We start from the raw sequence: 18,918 nt of genomic DNA, 5'->3' as shown, positions 1-18,918 counted from the left end.
ATACCAACCTGAATTTAGAAAAATTAGGGGGGAAGTTGCGGAGAAAAGTAGAAGTTTTGCTTAGACAGGAGTGTTTGTTCAATAAATCCATGTATCATATTCAAATAAGTCTTTTGATTTTTATTTACGTTATACAAATGCTGTAGCCTTTCCCAGTTTTTATAATCTGCATAAGTGTTCGTTTGCAAACTTGCTGTGTTTCATAGTCTACTGCACACCTGTAGGTGAGACTTAGAAACCTGTAAGTCCTGAGCGTGAAGAACCGTGGCCACAACCAGCCTGATCTTTAAATGAGAACGACAGATCGGTTGTTGAAAGATGGGCCAGTCCGTTATAAATACAAGGAAAAGGCAGTCCCAGGATTGTGAGTTATTGAAGTTGCCCTTTTCTTTCTCTCCTGCAGAACCTAAAAGCAGATCCAGAAGAGCTTTTTACAAAACTGGAGAAAATTGGAAAGGGCTCTTTTGGCGAGGTGTTCAAAGGCATTGACAATCGGACTCAGAAAGTGGTTGCCATAAAAATCATTGATCTGGAAGAAGCTGAAGATGAGATAGAGGACATTCAACAAGAAATCACAGTGCTGAGTCAGTGTGACAGTCCATACGTAACCAAATACTATGGATCTTATCTGAAGGTAAGGCTTAACAATAAAAACGCCATTTTCCGTGATGGAGCACTTGACTGAGACGCGAGCACTGTATGTGAAGGACTTCAATAAATAGCACAGAAGGTTTTCAAAGGAAGGAGAAATGGTTCGACCTTTGTAGTCAAAAGAGCTGGGCTTTGATAGTTTTATCATCTTAAATGTCACCTATAGAAATATATTTTTGGTAGACGTGTTTGATGTTGAAATTGCCTTTCCAACAAGAAAGAGTATTTCTGAGTGGGACTTTGTCATCCAAAACACATTTCTTAAGTTATAATGATAACGGTTAATCACCTAATTTAAGCATGGTTTATGATATGAACTCATCATGCCAACCTAAGAATATTATTAGTCTTTTGATATTTTGGTTATCAGATGTGATTTAATTGAATTCTGTTTTTTAAAAACTGCTGCTGAGAATTGGTAATGTTGATTAGTGAGCAGGTTATCTGCATTTGACTTTCAAGAATTCTAGGTCAGTAAATAATAAATAAAATAGTGGTTATAGTGCAACATTACACATTGTCTTTGATCTTCACCCAGTTCTCGAAGTGGGAAAGAATAGTATTAAAGCTGGTTTTCCAATCCTGAGGCTGTAGGGTAAAACTGGCATACCACTAAGCGAGATTAAGACTATCCCTTGTATTTCAAGTTCCTGGACAGATGCCTGTTTTGCTGTACTTAGTATCTTTCAAAAATGGGGGGTTTGAACATCTTAAGACTTGGTGAAAAAACTTCTCAAAAAATCCTTGTGGAAACTAAAACTTCAGAGGTAGAAACAACTATTTCCTGAGGGAGGCAGCAGTAAGTCCATATGATGTAAGACCAGGCCTCCTCCCGTCCTGTATTTAAATTCTCCATGTTGTTGCTTGCAACCTACTCGTGGACAAAAGGATAGCAATGGCTTTCATTTTGTGGAAATGTGATAATTAAGGTATAAGTGCAAGGAGGGAAATTTTGAGAACCATTGATTCACTAAAATGAATCTTTAAAGGAAATCAAAATTGAGTGGTAATCCTTTTTTTTTCCTGGGGGGGTTATAACCTAAAGGATATCATAGGTCAAATGCAGCATTTTGAATTGGAGAGAATAAGTTTTTGGAGTCAGATGTTCTGGCCTTGAATCTTGCTTACCTTGGTGTGTGTGGCCTTCAGCAAGTTTTTTTTTTTTTTTTTTTTAGTAAGTTCCCTGCTTCCTCATTTGTAAAATGGCAAGTTATGGAATATAACTGACTTTTGCAAAGATTAATGGGATTGTGTGAAAGTACCTGGCATGTAGTAGGTACTTAATGAGTGTTAATTTCCTTCCTTAATTGATTGAATTTATTCATACCTCATCTCTGAAATTGCAATGAAGGACGTATCCAGCTGAGGTCAAAGCAAGGAGGAGGAAGTTTGCCAACAATAACAGTGCATGTTGCTGTAGGGGTGCCTCCAGTTTGAGTCTTGACAGGGTGAAAAGGGAAGCACTGTACGTCTTATCATCCCCATGATCTAAGAGAACACATGCGACTTCCATACAGGAAAGCAAAGGTCTTCTTGATGTTAAATTTCTATTGAGAAAAAACAAACGCCTAAGAGAAACTCAACTTGAACTCTGTCTACTGCATCACTTAATATCCTTTGAGAAATGATTTCAACAATAGCTTTTAGTAAATTCAGAGTTGGGTTTCATGTGGTATGCTAGTGTTGTGTTTTAGCATGAATTATGGTACCTTTGGCAAAGGAAGTGTGGAAGATCCTCGAATTGTTGGTGATTTATGTCAGCTAATAATTTAACGATGGAAATTGAGAATCAGTGGTTCAGAGTATCTTCTTCAGCCCCAGTTACTCAGCAGAATGTTTTACTGCATACCGGCCCAGATTGCTTTATTGTGGCCAAACATGGTGGTACCTTGACTGTACGTATTTAGAGGTTCCATCTTGTATGTCCTGTTCTTGCCTGAGCCTCTAATTCTAGAACGTACATTCCAGATCAACCTAATCTTGAGCTAGAGTTGCCCCATGAATGTATTTAGTTAACATAATGTCAGCTACTAGAATAATCCCCTAAATTTATAATGGCTCAAATACGATAGTAGTTTATTTCTTGCTCACTGGTAGCCCTGATTCGTGGGCTCTTTTCCTGCAAACAGTGACTGAGGATCCCAAGTTCCTTCTGTCTTGTTGTTCTTTCTTCCATCTTCCACACGTGGCTGAGCTTATCTGCTTTAAGTCATCGTGGGGCAGAGAAAACGGAGGCCCCTGTGGGAAGTTTTCATGTGCTCAGGCCTAGACACGTTGTCCTTTCCAGAAGTCAGTCGCACGGCCACACCTCAGTCAGCAGCGGCCGGGAAGTGTCCTCTACGCATGGGCTTACTGCTTAGCTCCCCATTCCTTTCCAAAGCCACTGACATAAAGGAAGGGAAATAGCTCGTGGACTGATTTTTCTCTAGTGACTGTCTTCAGGGAGAAGTTTTGACAGTTTTGTCTACAGCGCCTTCCATATTTTACTAGGCACGTGGTCCTTTAGAAAACATAACTGCCTCGAGAATGCCAGAAATAATACCACAGTTGTGAAAAGTTGCCCTTAATTTCCTAAACCACATAAAAGATGATTCTAATTTGACTAAAAATGTAATGACTTGCTCTTCCCAAACAGTATTAACTATTGTAAGTTGGGCAGGACAAGAACCAGACCTGTGATTCTGTCTGTCCGTTCCCGTATAACCGAGTTTCGTGATAGTCCTTGGCCCAGAGGAAGACCCTTGGTAATGAGTCAGAGGCTGTCCTTCCATCTGATAGGCTCCTGAAGTTTAAATTTTAGATCAGTACAGTCCCAACTGTCAAGTAAGATACAAGTTAAACTAACATGTAAGACAAATGGGTCTTTGGCATGAAGTTGAAAATAATGGTGGTTTATGTTGCCTTTTTAAAAACTCCTGGTAGTGCTCAGTTAGAGGTGATATTCTTAGTTCTTTAACTGCTGATCGGGGGAGAGGGTGGCCTTTGGATTTCACCGTGTGCTAAGGGACTTTTACATAGAAGATGGGACAAAGAGGAATTAGTAGAAAATGGTTTCTTCATCACTGGGTTAGCATTCGAAGGTCATGATTGTGTTTTGGTTTCAGTCATCTAGTCTAGCAAAAGATTAAAAACAGTAGGTAAGTGGTCTAAATGTGTTGACTGTTACTGCAGATCAGGGAAGTGGCGTTGATTTTGACTTTGTAGCTTTGATCAGATCACAGATTTGTTTTGTAGCATGTATTTCCCCCAAAGATTAAAAACAAAAGCCATGACAACAGTTTAGGGAAGAGAAAGAATAATAAAACAGTGAAAATGTGTTTTTTTTTGATGAATCTGAGGCCTGGAAAGGTCTTGAAGATTATCACATACCATAGAAGAACTTCATTTGTTGTACTTTGTTTACTTTTTGGGAAATTAAGCCAGCTAGACTATTTAACCAGAAGCCTCTGTGTCCCAACTATTATACCCCTGGAGTTTTCTACCACAGAATACCACCCACAAGATCATAATGGAGCTGTGTGTTTGGGGGGGGGTTTGGGTAGTGGGCAGGAGGAGAGAGAACTTTTTCATGTTTCAGTTCGGCAGTGAAGGCATAATAAGACCATAACAAAGGAAAGTATGGTATGACACATTCTAAGTCTGTTTTCTTTTTATGCAGCATTTATAAGTGCTGCCTATTCTCTTCAGCAATACAAATCCCTTAAGTTTGCTCTGTGGAGATTGCAAGACTATTAAAATCTCCACTTTGAGATTCATTTAGAGTTAAAGCTAGGATTCTAGTCACATCTTCGTGTAAGTGCTTAACTATCTGGGTGTTCTTCAGGCTGCTGACTTCCTTAAGGATAAAATGCAGATAAATAAACTTACAGGATTACTAATAAAGATTGAGACACACAAGTAAAGTACCTGATATGTGTGTAGGCAATTTTTAGTAAATGATAACAATTATTTTTTTAATAAAAGTTATCTGTGCCGAATGACTCAAAATTCATGAGTCTTAAAAACAGATGATTAGCATGCTAAAAATTAGGATTATCATTTTATAGTAAATTTTGTGCTCTCAAACATCAAGCCAGTTTAACCCCAGCAAATCTGGTGCAAGGCAAAAACACCCAAATCAAAAAGATGTGTTTATCAAACGTTTACTATTCCTAGTTGTTTTTGTTGTATCAAGGAAACGTGTCCATGAGTCTGTAGTTGTCTGATAATGGACTCAGATCCCCGACTTCAGAGTAAAGTTTTCTTCAGTTTCTAAAAAATTTTTAGGGTAGTTTCACCCATTGGATTCACTAGAAAAATGATATGGGAAAGTCCCTTGGTGAGTTTTAAAAAATTTAAGTGCTCTCTGTATGTACACGTTATTTTGGTAAGGGGTTGATTGTGTTATATCTGTTACAGATGTATGTACTTTGGAGTAATTTTTTTTTTTTTTTCTAAAGATTTTACTGGCGAAGGGGAACAGGATTTTATTGGGGGAACAGTGTGTACTTCTGGGACTTTTCCCAGTCAAGTTGTCCTTTCAGTCTCAGTTGTGGAGGGTGCAGCTCAGCTCCTGGTCCACTTGTCGTTGTTAGTTGCAAGGGGCGCAGCCCACCATCTCTTGCAGGAGTCGAACCGGCAACCTTGTGGGTGAGAGCCCGTGCTCCAACCAACTGAGCCATCTGGGAGCTCAGCGGCAGCTCATTGACTTCATTCTAGTCACGGAGGGCGCAGCTCGCTGGCCCATGTGGGAGTCGAACCGGCAGCCCCGTTGCCCAGAGCTCGTGCTCTAACCAGCTGAGCCACCCGTCTGCCCCTGGAGTAATTTTTTAAAGTTGTATTTTTTGACTTCTGATTTGTCTTTTCTTCCTTTCCCAAAGGGAAAATAGTAGTTCCTGATGAAATAGAAAAACGTATCGTTTCCCTGTTAGGAAAAGAAGGACAAATACTTGTACTATAAATGGTCAGCATCTTTGTGAAGGAGGCTTCTGGGTAGCTTACTGCCCACCCATGGTCTCTGTTTACACTTCTTGTCCTAGCGTGATATTAGTAACTGTCCCCCTGGGGTGTCAGAGGCATCCAAGTTTGGACAATAGAATACAATTAGCCTGTTATGCTTTATCTCCAGAACAAAACAAAACAAAACTACAGTCTCTCTCTTGCCCATATTGTTTTATAATTTCATGATATTTTTCTCTTTCATCAGAGAAGAAATAGTAATATAGCTGCATGATATTAAACATATCTGTCAGGACATCTGAATTTTATCTTCACTCACACTTTTTTTGCTGACTGCCCCATGACAAATCCTGCTCTTAAATTGACCTCTGGTTTCAAACATAGTTATGAATATAGATGGGTTGTTAGTTTAGGGCAACATTTGAGTTCCGATATCAGCCTGGTATGTATAACCTTCTGTGCCTCAAGAGTTCTTACCAAAGCCCAGGTTCTTTCTCATTCATGTTTTTCCTACTCCTGAAGACAGAGTCTGGCATACTCTCCTTCAGATGGAGAAACTAGGATACTGGGGTATGGTACATGTGGAGAGACGACTCCATCTCAGCTGGAGTCAGCAAGCCAAATGGAAAGGGCCAGCGAAGGAAGTCGGGGTTCTCCTATGCGGAGAAGTTTGGTGCAGCTGGAGGCACTTCTGTGGTTGTAACAGAGAAGAGCACGAGACACTGGGGCCGAGCCCCTTAAATGGAGTACTTGTACCTCTCCGTACCTCTTGCTGACTGCCCTGTACGTACCCTCCTGCAGAAAAGGTACACGTGGGGCACGTCTGCAGATTTTTTAGCTGTCATTAGTGGGGTGGGGGCAGTGCTCCTGGAATGTAGTGGGTGGAGACCGGGGATGTTCCCACACTCGGCAGTGCCCAGACACCCCGCATAGAGCGCCATGCAGCCCAAGTGTCCACGGTGCCACTGTGAGAAAATGCTGCCCTGTGGAACCAGCAACGGTCTTTGTCTCAGAATATAGGTGTGAGTAACAGTGTTTCTAAGGCTGGCGTTTGGCACTCGTGGGCTAGAACCCACTTGGGACAGAGTCTCCTCTCAGAGTCCATGGTTATGCTCGTGTGATTATTGTGACCAGACCGAGTGTGAGCTTTGTGGGCATCAAGAGCAGGTTGTGTCCACACTCGAGACAGTGAGTTTACACCGTCCAGCCTTGTGTGCTAGGCTTGGAAACTAGGAAACCTCAGCCAGCATCCTAGGCCTCTAGAGCGGTATCTGAAAGCTGCTTTTCTGGGTGGCTGTTGTTCTGATCTAAGACAGGGCACAGGCTGCTGGATTCCTCAGAGCGTTATGGGCTGAGTAGCTGTTTCACAGCACGTATGGTTTACCTAAGTAGTGACTAGGGCCCTTTCTAGTCTAGTGGTCGTTACAAACTCAGTGCTGGTCTGCTTTCCTGGGGGTGTGGATCCCCGGAATGAGAGCGAGCACTCTCCCACTGGGGTGTCTTAATGGGAATTGTGATCCTTTCTTGGACACTGAGGGCGTACAACAGAGCTAACATTCTCCGAGACGTCGTTCAGTGTCTGGGGCTCGCTGTACAGCTGGCGGCCCTCCTCCTGCTGATGTTCTGCATGTTTTCTAGCGCACGGATGATGACCACGGTCAGAAGTAACTAAACTGCCTGCTTTTTACTTCTGACCATGGTCATCAGTGTCAATGAATGAAACAGGAAGTGAGATGCTGATATCTTGCCTTTTTCTTGTTTTGCTTTGTTTTGGTGGTTGTTTTTAAACATGGTGTGGCGTTCTCAGGGCCAAAGCAGAGATCTTCCCACGGTCGCCTCTGAGCTTTGGGGTAACTGTCTAGCCAATCAAATAGCCTATTTTATGCTGTTAAATCAAGTGTTGGTCATTTTCTTACTGTGTTTCTTCCCGTCTTTTCCTTTTATGGATGTTAGACAAGGAGAGTTGAGCTTGTGTTCATATTTTTTAGTTTGTGGCACCATCGTCATTGATCTGTGTAATAAATACCCGTGTCTGTTTTGATCCATTTTATTATTTCATCCTTCACCCTCACTGCCCTGTCTCTTCTGTACCACAGGTTTGGTGAGTTAGGGTCTGTGAGTCCTCAGTAGATAAAACGTCCTGTGTTCTGTGTGTGAGTGAGTTCATTTTTCCCTGCCACATACTGATTTTTAAAACTTTGAACATAGTAAAATTAACTTTTGGGTACAGTTCTGTGCATTTTAACACACGTATAGATTCTTATAACCACCACCACCACATGTAGGATAGAGAACAATCCCAGTATCCCAAAGAATTCCCAGCCTATCCCCCACTTCAGCTCCTGGCAGCCATTGATCTGTTTTCTGTCTCTGTATTTTTGCTTTTCCCAGAGTGTCATGTAAGTGGAATCACACGCCTTTTGTAATTGGCTTCTTTCAGTTCGCATAACACACTTGGGATTCATCCATGTTTGTGCGTGTATCAATTATTTGTTCCTTTTTATTGTTGAGTGCTATGCCATTGTATGGATGTACCATGTTGACCTATGAAAGGGCAATTGGGTTTTTTTCCAGATTTTGGCAGTTATGAATAATAAACGTTCATGTACAGGTTTTATATGAACATAAGCTTTTATTTCTCTAGGATAAATCCCTGGAAGTAGGATTGCTGGGTCATATGGTAAGTTTTAATTTCTCTTGGGTATATGCCTAGGACTGGAGTTATTGGGTCATATGGTAACTCTGTGTTTGACTTTTTGTGGAGCTTTCAGACTGTTTTCTGAAGCACTTGCACCATTTTCCATTCCCACCAGCAGTGAGTTGAGAGTTCCAATTTCTCCACATCCTCATTATATTTATTATCTTGTTGATTACGGCTGTCCTTAGTGGGTGTGAAGTGGTATCTCATTGTAGTTTGGGTTTGCATTGCTTTCATGGCTAATGATGTTGAACATGCATGGTCTGTCTACTTTCTTGCCAACATTGATACAAAACTTTCCAATTTTTCCCACTCTTTTTTTAAAAAAGCAAACATTTATTCAACTTTTAAACAAAAAGAATGGTCACCCATTTCTTCCACCCCCCACTACTTGCCTCTTGCAACCACCAATCTGTTTTCTGCATCTGTAAGCTTTTTTTTTTTTTAAGATTCCACATAGAGAGATCATACGGTATTTGTCTTTCTGTCTGACTTAATTTTACTTATTAGCATAATCCCCCTGAGGTCATTAATGTTGTTGCGCAATTGGCAAAAATTCATTCCTTTTTTTAGGGCTGAATAATGTGTGTGTGTGTGTGTGTGTGTGTGTGAGAGATAATAATCCATTTATCCATCGATGGACACTGAGGTTGTTTCCATATCTTGGCTATTGTGAATAATGCTGCAGTGAACCAGGGGATGCATATATCTTTTCAAATTAGTGTTTGTATTTTCTTTGGATAAATACGCAGAAGTGGAATTGGTGGATCATATGGTAGTTCTATTTTTAATTTTTTGAGGAACTTGCATACCATTTCCCATAGTTGTTTGCACCTTACATTCCCACCAACAGTGCACAGGGGTTCCCTTTTCTCCACAACCTCGTTAACATTTATTTGTTGTCTTTTTGCTAATAGCCATTCTGATAGGTGGAGGTGGTAGCTCATTGTGATGTGGATTTGCATTTCCCTGATGGTTGTGTTGTTGGGCATCGTTACATGTGTCTCTTGGCCAGTTATATGCCTTCTTTGGAAAAAATGTCTATTCAGATCTTTTGCCCATTTTTCATTGAATTGTTTGCTTTTTTGATATTTTGAATTCTTAATCTTTTGGATATTACCCCTTATCAGATATATGATTTGCAATAATTTTCTGCTATTCCGTAGATTGCCTTTTTATTTTGTGGATGGTTTCCTTTGCCGTACATCATTTTCCCCCACTCTCCTAGGTATAATATAGAATTTATTACACTTTTTTGCATTTCTATTATTAATGGTAAGTTTGAACATCTCATATATTCTTAGTCCTTGAGGTTTTCTAGTCTGAATTGTTTGTTCATATCTTTTGTGAAGTTTTCCATTGGGTTTCCTGTTTTTTTTAGTGTTTCATATATCTATTAGCTTACTGATTTTTAAAAAATCAGTTTTAGATATCACAGGTACTTCTCTGACTCTGTTGTACTTCTTTTAACTTCGAGGTGTCCTTTGATGAAAGAAATCCTTAATTTTAATGTAGTTAAGTCCATCAGTTTTTCATCTTTTGATGGCTGCTTTTGGGATCCCGTGTAAGGAATCCACTAGTTTCCTGAGGGATGATTGATCACCTGCAGAAGTGGGACCTGAGGCCTCACCTGGGGAGCTTACAGACCCCTGAGGCGTGACCCTACCTTAAGATTCTTTGTTCTTGGCTGTGGCGTAGACAGTGGAGGGGGTGGGTAGCTTTAAAAGCTCCCTAGGTGGTTCTAATGTGAGGTCAAGGTTGAAAATAAAATCTCTGATCTGTAGAATCAGATGTGAGGTCAAGGTTGAAAATAAAATCTCTGAACTGTAGAATCCTCTTGAAAGAAAGGGCATCATCAGAGACCAGCACACAGAAGGTAATTACTGCTACGGATGCTGTTAGTGTTAGAGAGAAAGTACCAACTCAGGTTTAAACCTCAAGGGCGTGCATCTCCTTACACAGCAAAAATTCCGGAAGGGCACCGTCAGGTGTAGTACAGCTGGTGGTCAGCAGTGTCATCAAGAATCCAGCTTCTTTCTTTATAGGCTTTACCTGTGGGCAGATAAAAGGCTTTTTTTTTTTTTTTTTTCCTCCCCTGAAAGCATTTGCTTCTTCAGGCACAGAAAACCTTTCTTAGAAGCCTGCCCAGACCACTTCCCCTCATGTTTTATTCATCAGAATTGGGTCACAGGCTGATGCTGGAGTCACCCCTGGCCAGGGGGATGGAGCCACCTCGTTGGCTCCCACCAAACAGGATTTACATCTGCAGCTAGGAGAAAGGTGGGCATCCGTAGGGTCACAAAGTCAGGGGAGAGACAAAGGGGCAGGTGTTGGGTGAGTGGATCAACCAGCAGTGCATCTGAGGAGTTTTGGTGGTTGCTGCCCTTGGTGTGTCCATTTTCGGAGTGTGTGCTCTATGCCACACCACTGTCCTGGGGAATCTGGCACCTGCGTACGTGTGTGCACTCCTCTTGAGTGTGAAGCTTGAGCACATTCTCCAGACAGTGGACCTGCAGGCTCTTAGCTCAAGGTCACCGTTTCACACTTGGCCTTGAGTCTGAGGCCGTTAAGAAACATCTGCAAAAGAACATTGTCCTAGTGTTGAATTTTTATTGACCTGTACCTTATTTCAAGGAGAAATTCTTGCTCTGCATGTATATATGGTTTGATCCAGTCTTCAATGCATAGATGATGTTCACCTCTGTAGCTTGTATGTGTTGGATGAATGGATTTGAGTTTCGATTTGTTCCACTATGGGCCACATTGACATGGATCCAGAAGCATAGCCAGTGCCTAAAAGTCTTTCCTGTGTTGCTGGGAAATCGGACTCCCTGGCAAATGGGCAGCGGCTCCAGCTGCCAAAGCTGGCTGTCACATGAGCCCATGTGGGGCAGCCCTTGTCCCTCTGGCTCCTTTGCTTACACTCCGTCTCTGCCAAGAATCCCATTTTGGTTTTGTGGTCCTGGAGCTTTCCTTGTCACCACGTCCTTCCTCGTTCCTCACCTGTGGATGGTTCTGTGGTGGCCCATAAAACAGCCTGGCAGAGGTGACATTCCTTCCAGTTACTTATTAGCAAACTTGCTTTCGGCAGAAATGAGTTCTTCCTGAAACACCTTGTGTTTGTTTGCTCTATACCTTTGCATCCTAGAAAAGGGTCCTTTGTGGTAACATTGCTTTTTGTGTCTGACATTTGCAACGTGTCAGACTCTGAAGGACTGATTGATGTGGAGTTAGTTCCTGGACGTTTGTGGAGGGGGTGAAGCGGTTTAGATATTGGCCTTTTGAAAACCTACCAACCCTACAGGTTTTACTGGTATGTCTGAGAGTCGTCCTGTCCCTGCTGTGATGATTCATAGTTAGAGAAGTAAATTCATTTATAGGCGACTTTTCTCCATCCTCTTTGACTTGGTATCTAAAACATACATATTTGAATCAAACTTTTAAAACAGAAACATCCTCCTTCACAAAACTCTTTTAAGAGTAGGTTGTTTTTTCTTCCTTCCTTTCTTTGTATCCTGGATGCACAGATAATATTCTGATTTATTATTTGCATTACCACGGTGGCAAGGGTCAAATATCTTTAGACATTTTTTTTTTTTTTTGCCTGAAGGAAAGAGGATTGTTTTTATTTTTTTAGAAAATAAATTGTGAGATGATATATAATAGAACAGACACAAATATCTTTGCTAACGGCAGTTAGTTGGGAAGTATCGATATTTTGGCATTGGGTGGCTATTGGCTCACTGCAGATCGAATTGCTAAAAGCAATTTGTATAACCTGTAAGCAGACCAAGCATTGTTCCCCTGGATTAGGTACTTAACTTAGTGTACTGAATTGTGATGATTTCTGGTTGACTTAGTGTGACTGGTTATATGCTTTGATGGACTCGAACGCCTGTTCCCTGTCATTACCACTGGAATCAGTGAGAGGTCAGTGCAAAGCTGATTATAGACCAGGGCTTACAGGAGCTGATCACCATGTTTCATTTACAGACAAGCTTTTTCTCTTGCTTCTAGCCAAGGCTGGTATAAAGTGGCAGATGGATTTTGGAGCCATTATTGGGCACATATTTTAAAAGATGTGATGAGTTGGCTGGTGTTGAAATGTTTGGTAGAAAGCACTGGTTCTTTAATAGTAATGATTTATGCTTCTTTGGGATGGAAATGATATCATGTTTGCTTTCTGCACGGAAATGTGGCATGAAGACTTCTTGCCTTTCTCGCGTCTCCTCTATACCTAGGTAGACCTATATTTCTGGACACTTTTCTTTTTGAAAGTTGAGATCCATTCAGAGGCTTTCAGACTTGTCCCTAGAAGAAAGGGGGCATAAATATGCCACATGCAAAACCACAATAATTTCTTTGATTGCAGGGACCTTGGGGCCAGCTTGCAGTAAGAACTTGCCTTTAGAAGATCCTTTGATTCCCATCCATGTCTCCCTCTCCTCAAAGGGCTGGCAGCCAGATGGACAGTGGGCACATGGCCCTGACATCGACGACTGCACGGAGGTAAGCTGCTCTGGCAGTGCTGCCCGGACAGACAGGCTGCTTCCTCGTGGGTCCCGAGCCCGGCCTCCATCTGCACTTGCGCACACCTGGTCAGAGGACATGAGGCTTTTTCTCTTGCTTCCAGCCAAGGCTAGGGTTCTGGAAAATCGGGTACCAAATAGCCTTTCTTCCACGGGGCTTAGAAATGAGTAGAGTGAAAGACAGCTGGGACAGCTTTCTCTTGGTTGAGGACTGGAATTCCCCTGAGGTGGTGGTCTTGAAATCATGGACAATCCCCTATGGCTCTGTCTCTCCCCACACATTGGCTTGATTCTGGCCACTGTGAGCCACAGTTGCCATTTGGGGGCAAGTTGCAAAGAGTCTGTTTCCCTTCTCACTTGTATCGGGAGAGATTATTGATGGACTTGCTGTAGTGGGTACCCCAGCCTGAGTCTGGTGCTAGAGTGTGCGGATTTCAGAGACTATGCTCTGAACTTTCTAGAGGTATTGCTCTAGACCTTGACCCAGAGAAAGCACCATGGACCACAATTCTACACTTTTTCTGGAAAATGGATTGCAACCCTGGACAAGCTTGATTGTTGTTGGCAGAGATTCAGCCTCCTCCTGTTGTATTGCTTTATTCTTAAAGGAATACATGTATCAGAATAAAGTAGTTTGTTTTCTTGCACATTTTTGTTGTTTTAATTGTTTTTGCCTCAATTATGAGCTTAGGTTGTAGGGTTGAAAAGGGGAGAAATTTTAACTTCTCTCTTTGGGAAAATCTGGGAGTGAAGTTTCGTTTTTACTGTTTAATGTAGAATCTTGGAAGTTTAAGTGTGGCCGCTGAAATTGAGTTTAACACAAATGTGATCTTTCTAACTTTCTTAATAAACCTCAATTTCCCCTTTGAACCTAAGGAGGAGAATGAATGAGTGTGTTTGGGTGTGGCAGGACTTGCTGGCTGTTGCAGGTTTAAGAAGGCCGTGGTTTTCTGCACGGCCGTTCCACAGAGCATAAGGCAGTGGGCTGCCCGTGTCCATGGTGTTTGCTGCCTGTTGGCTGTGGTTGGTTAGACTCATGGCAGTTTTAGTGACCTGACTATAAACATTTCCCATACGACAACTTGTACACATTTAAAAAAAGGAGCAATCTTTATTGTTAACCGTTCTTGGTTTTGCCTTTTATTCTAACCCATTAAGATTATCTGATGATTGTTGTCGGGATTTCCTTTCTAAGCTCATGTGCTCATGGAAGGCTCTGGCTAGTGCAAAATGTATTAGGAGGATTGTCTCCTGGTTCTTCAATGTTCTTTTACTTTGCAGGTCTCCCACTATTGTGTTTACTTTCCAAGAGGTGCATTAAGCCATCTGCAGATCCTTGCTCTTTCTTTTATGGCCTGTGTGAACAAGGCAGCTGCAGCTTTAGTGAAAGGTCGCCACACAAACAGTGAACCTCATGTGGTAGCAGGAGGTTATGAACTCAAGGTTATTAAGTGAATTTAATTCTAGCTTCACTTCTTGGTTTAATAAAGGACCACATTTGATGTTACTTTTTCTGGTTTTAATCAAGTTTCTGCCTCCATTTTATATTCAGGAAATAAGAACTGGTCCATTGGAGCAGCTATCAACAAGAGTGGTGTGTTCTTAATCTCTGACTTTCTGCTTTCTTCCTTGAGCAAATAATTACCGCGTTCCTTAACCCTGTGCTGGGTGTACCACAGTGTGCAGAGGAGTGTCCATCGTTAACTTGTTTTTAAAAAGCACGCTCTTGGTAAATTGGGAAACCATACTTGGCAGTTGGGTTCAGGACTGGAGCCCTTGGAGTACATGTAAGTCGTGTTCACTTGTGCCATACTGGAACAAAACACCATGGAAACTATTTCCAATATGCTCACTATGAGGTGTGTGAGCCTGTAATTACCTGGGATCTGAAGTCTTTCCCTCGCCGGTATTTGCTTTTTAAAATTTGTTAATGGGATTTCATTCATGTGCAGAAAGTACTTGGGGTTACTGGTGCCACCCTCTCCCTCCTGCGGTGTGTGACGGCTGTTACACGGCTGTTAAAGTCGTTTCTGTGTTAGTGTCTGAAGGTCATTCTCTCCCTTGGCCCTAAGGCCCCGTTTCTAGGGCTCCACAAAGTAGTAGCGTCGGGTCCATCGTTTCCAACTCTGCCATCGGTCATGACTCACCATTTCCTGTGCGTCCTGAGCCCAGCTGCTCTGCTTCAAGCCAGGAATGCAGACATGGGTCCTACATCCTAAACTTCTGGTGTGGTGAGGGAGAGAGACAAAGCGAGGCATTTGTCACCCGAATAAGTGCTCTTAGGGTCAGGGCACAGAGCTGTGCTTGGAGAACACAGGAAGGGGCACCTGCCCAGGGCAGGAGGTGGGGGAGTCAGGGTAAGGGCAGAGCGTGGCCTCCTGCGGCCAGGTTTCTCCAGCACTGACTTAGGATGGAGAGCTGCGACAGCAGCTCAAAGAAAAGAGCCTTGTTGGAGACTCGAGGAGAAGCCCGGGTAACCTCACCCTGGCACAGAGGGCGAGGAGGTGGGGGAGATTTCTTAGTAAAGACACTGCACTGAAGGAGGAGAAAGGAAAGCCAAACTGAAACTTCCATGTAAGGGCATTGCCATGTAGGTGATGGCTCGTTGTGCTTGTCACTCCATTGGAATTGTAGGTGAGTGTTGTTCAATGTCAGATAACTTTAGTTTGAACTGTGTTTGATCACACAGGCAATTTTACACACGCACCCCATTTTCATACTTTATTATTCAGATAGCATGGTCTTCTCCTAAATTAAAAACGGAAGGAATTTCACTTGAAAAATTCTTCCCCTGAAAGTTTGACATGAGTTTCAGCCTCTTTGCTTTCCCAGTTCCCTGCCTGCCTCTCTCGGCTCTTCCCAGTTCTCCCCAGTTCTCCCCCAGCCCCTCGCGGCTGTGTCTGTGCGCAGCTGTGGCCTCCAGGGAACGGGAGACTGCAGTGTACAGATTCTGTGTGGCTCTCGCCTGGAGTTGTTCTGGCAGACCACTTCAGGGACTCCCTGTGAGGCTGTGCAAGTGAACCCTAACTCAGTTCCTGAAAACTGGACTGTTTTTAGGTCACTTCGGTTAATTAGAGGCTCAAGAGTTTCAAACCACATATACGAACGAGTAAGAGGAGTGAATAATGTAATATAGATATTGTTGAGACCCTCTGTTGTGGTTTCCCTTCTTTGTTTTCTCATTTTAAAGTTTGCGGGAACTTGAGTGACTGTAATAGTTCTAGAAAGACAATGTGTTGGCTAGTCTGACACGGGTATGCCAGTTTTACTTACCATATGTAGTAAGAAAAGGTGATGGCATTTGAAGACATTGAGGTGTGACTTTAAAAGTCTAGATGTGTAATTAAAAAAACCCGAGCCTCCCATTGTTCTCAGAAGTCTCTTGAATAATGAAATTGGCCCATCCAGCCATTGCCTGTGTGCTGAATCTCTCTGTTACCACAGGCACATCATTGCGCCCCGTGGTGATGGAGCCATGGATGGGGAGAAGTGGGGTGAGGCGTGACGAGCAGTTGCACAAAGGGTCTCTGACTGGTGAGCTGCTGGCGAGCTGCTGGACAGCTCTGTTCGTGGGTTTGAGCTAAGGTAGCGTTTCTGGAAGAGTCTCCATTCTTGGAGATATTAGAAGGTGCTACCTGGTAAAATAAATTTGGACATGTTTGGTTTAGCAGGTTTCTGTTCCCTCAGAGCTTTTGAGACTCTCTAAGGGAGGTAAATATACAGTATTTCCCAAATGTATTTCATTGTGGGACCTTCTGCTCTTTTATCCCCTCTCTCATTTTTACGGTACATTTCAATTCTGTACCCAGTCCCCGGCGGATCTCTTGAAGTGGTTCTCCAGTCAGCATGCTTGGGAAGCTGAGCCTTAGGAAACATCACGTGGTTAAGAACCTAAGTCTGCAGATGCCAGGTTAGCACTGGAGGTTCCAGCTTTCTGCTGGTCTCCTGCTATTTTGCTATCTTTTGAAAAACATTCCTTAAAATGTTAGTGTTTTAAAAACTGGATGAATTGACAAAGGACCATGAAGCATTAAATAAAAGGCAACTAATGAATTAGCATTTTAATGTTTTAAACAGTTTTATTTTTCATTAAATAGTTTCTGAGTGATTCTGGAATAGTTTCTGGAATTTGAGAGAAAATAAGGTGAAAAGTACTTGGGCACGTCCTGTTCCTTAGGAAACACAAAGTAATATTAGCACACACAAAATTGTGAGCTGAAATCTACAGTAGGTTAAAATTTTAATGAGCAGAAATCATTGGGGGATTGAGGGGATTCTGATTAATACCACGGTACCCTAAAATCTTTTTGTCTCAATTTTTCTCGAAATCTTTCTAAAGACATTTCTAAGCTTTTCTCTGCCTCAGGTGGGTCTGGTTCACTTTTCCTTCATTTACCGACCACTTGAATGTTAATACGCCATTTTGTTGGCTGCCAGAATGCAGCAGCGGGCAGGGCAGTGGTGACCCCTGACTCAGGTCTGGGGAAGACGATAGCCTTTCTCTGTCAGGACTTTTAGTGTCTCCGTTCGCCATTCTTCACCTTGGTTACTGTTGGTTGGCTTGCTTTTCCTGCTTGTTTTTTGGCAGGCTCATCTCATCTGATCTTTTAATTGCTGCCCGACCTTCCAAATCTCAGCTCCAGGCCTGGCCCCTCCCTGGGCCACAGAACCACTTACGGAAGCATCTGCCAGACAGTCCCCTAGAATGGCCCATGGGAACTTCACAGCCAGCATGTCCAAAGCAGTGAATGCTTCTCTCTGATGAGCTGGGTCTCAGGGAGTCCAAAGTTCCCATTACGAAGGGATTGATTAGAAGGTGCTTATTTAATCCAGGGGTAGTAACTGAAAACAGAAGCACGTAGGTGCCCTGTCCCACCCCTGAACTGGGATCCCTGGGCAGTGGCCTGGCTGTGTCTAAGAATGACCCAAATAAATTCCTGCGGTGCCAGATCTTCTGCAGTCTGCACTGATGAGACCTTAGAAATGTGTTCAGTGCTTTGGAAGAGTGAGCGTGTCAAGGACATAAGGCCTGTATTTGAAGCTGTTTTCAGAGGAGCCATGTTGAACGCCCTCATGAAATCAACCAATGGTCTCGAGGAGAGAGAAAATCTGGAGACAAAGATTCCAGAACATTCTTCACCAGCGGCTGTGGGGATGCCTCCATGGCTCCTCACTTCCTGCTTTCCCGCCCCTTCCTGTCGCGTTGCTCCTGTGGTGGTGTCTTCTGCGCTGTCAGGTGGGAGATCACAGGCAGGTTGACTGAAGTGGGTGGTCCCTGTCCCTTTGAAGGTGTGAGACGGGAAAGACAAGCCTTCTTCCTTGCGTTGCTGACCCTGATGCTCCCTCGCTCAGTTGGTGGCCCTTCCATGGCTCCAGAGCCTCTTATACAGCACCCCCTTGGGGTTGGGGACTGACAGCAGTCGTTCAGCCTCTGCGCAGCTCGCTCCCCTTGATCCTTCTGGCTGTTGTAATTGAGGGATGCGGATTGCGTTAGGAGAGATCAAATGAGGCAGTTCCAGCACTTGTCCTTCTCGGGCCATGTTCTGTATGCTGTCCTTCCATCTAGTGCCGGCTTCTCGACACTTCCCGCCATCCACCCACCTCTTCTCTAGGGATGGGAGCCTCCTTCTCCCCTTTTATCCAAATGAGGGGCAAACCACTAGGCAGGGTGAGGGCCGGGATTTAGATGGTCTGCAGAATTTAGGGGCAAAGGCCAGCAGGAGCCTGGCATGTTTTTGGGTAGATACCTTTGTGAGCTTTGCAAAAAGCATCCCCACCTATATCTCTGGAGCCTTCAATTCCTCAAGGACCGGGACACATAATTTGAGGCAAACAGTGTGAGACTAGGACAAGTGTTAGCGTCTAATCTGTGGAGTCCTGCGTTCTGTGGGGGCATCCTCACTGTGTTTGTGGTATGGAAAGTAAAAATAGGGGGACAGAAAACATCTGGCGTCTTACTTTTTGTTGATCTGGCAGGTGTGGGAAGAAGAAGTGTGCGAAAATAATTTTGTTGATGGGCCTCATGGTGCTCAAGGAGGGAGCCCACAAACCAATACAGAAGACACATGGTGGCTCTGACCCTGGCAAGTGCCATCGGGGCAG

At 43.2% G+C, this 18,918-nt stretch overlaps 1 protein-coding gene across 1 annotated transcript in view; it reads left to right on the top strand.

Moving 5' to 3' along the window:
- STK24 (serine/threonine kinase 24) overlaps positions 1 to 18,918 on the top strand; it is a 102,779-nt gene that overhangs the window by 40,847 nt on the left and 43,014 nt on the right. The window contains exon 2 of the mRNA XM_033104461.1: positions 404 to 634. Coding sequence (XP_032960352.1) covers positions 404 to 634 — 231 coding nt within the window. The remainder of the gene's footprint in view (positions 1 to 403; positions 635 to 18,918) is intronic.

The sequence above is a fragment of the Rhinolophus ferrumequinum genome, chromosome 4 (genome assembly GCF_004115265.2).
Source record: "Rhinolophus ferrumequinum isolate MPI-CBG mRhiFer1 chromosome 4, mRhiFer1_v1.p, whole genome shotgun sequence".
Classification (NCBI taxonomy): Eukaryota; Metazoa; Chordata; class Mammalia; order Chiroptera; family Rhinolophidae; genus Rhinolophus; species Rhinolophus ferrumequinum.
This window is presented reverse-complemented; position numbering and strand designations above follow the sequence as displayed.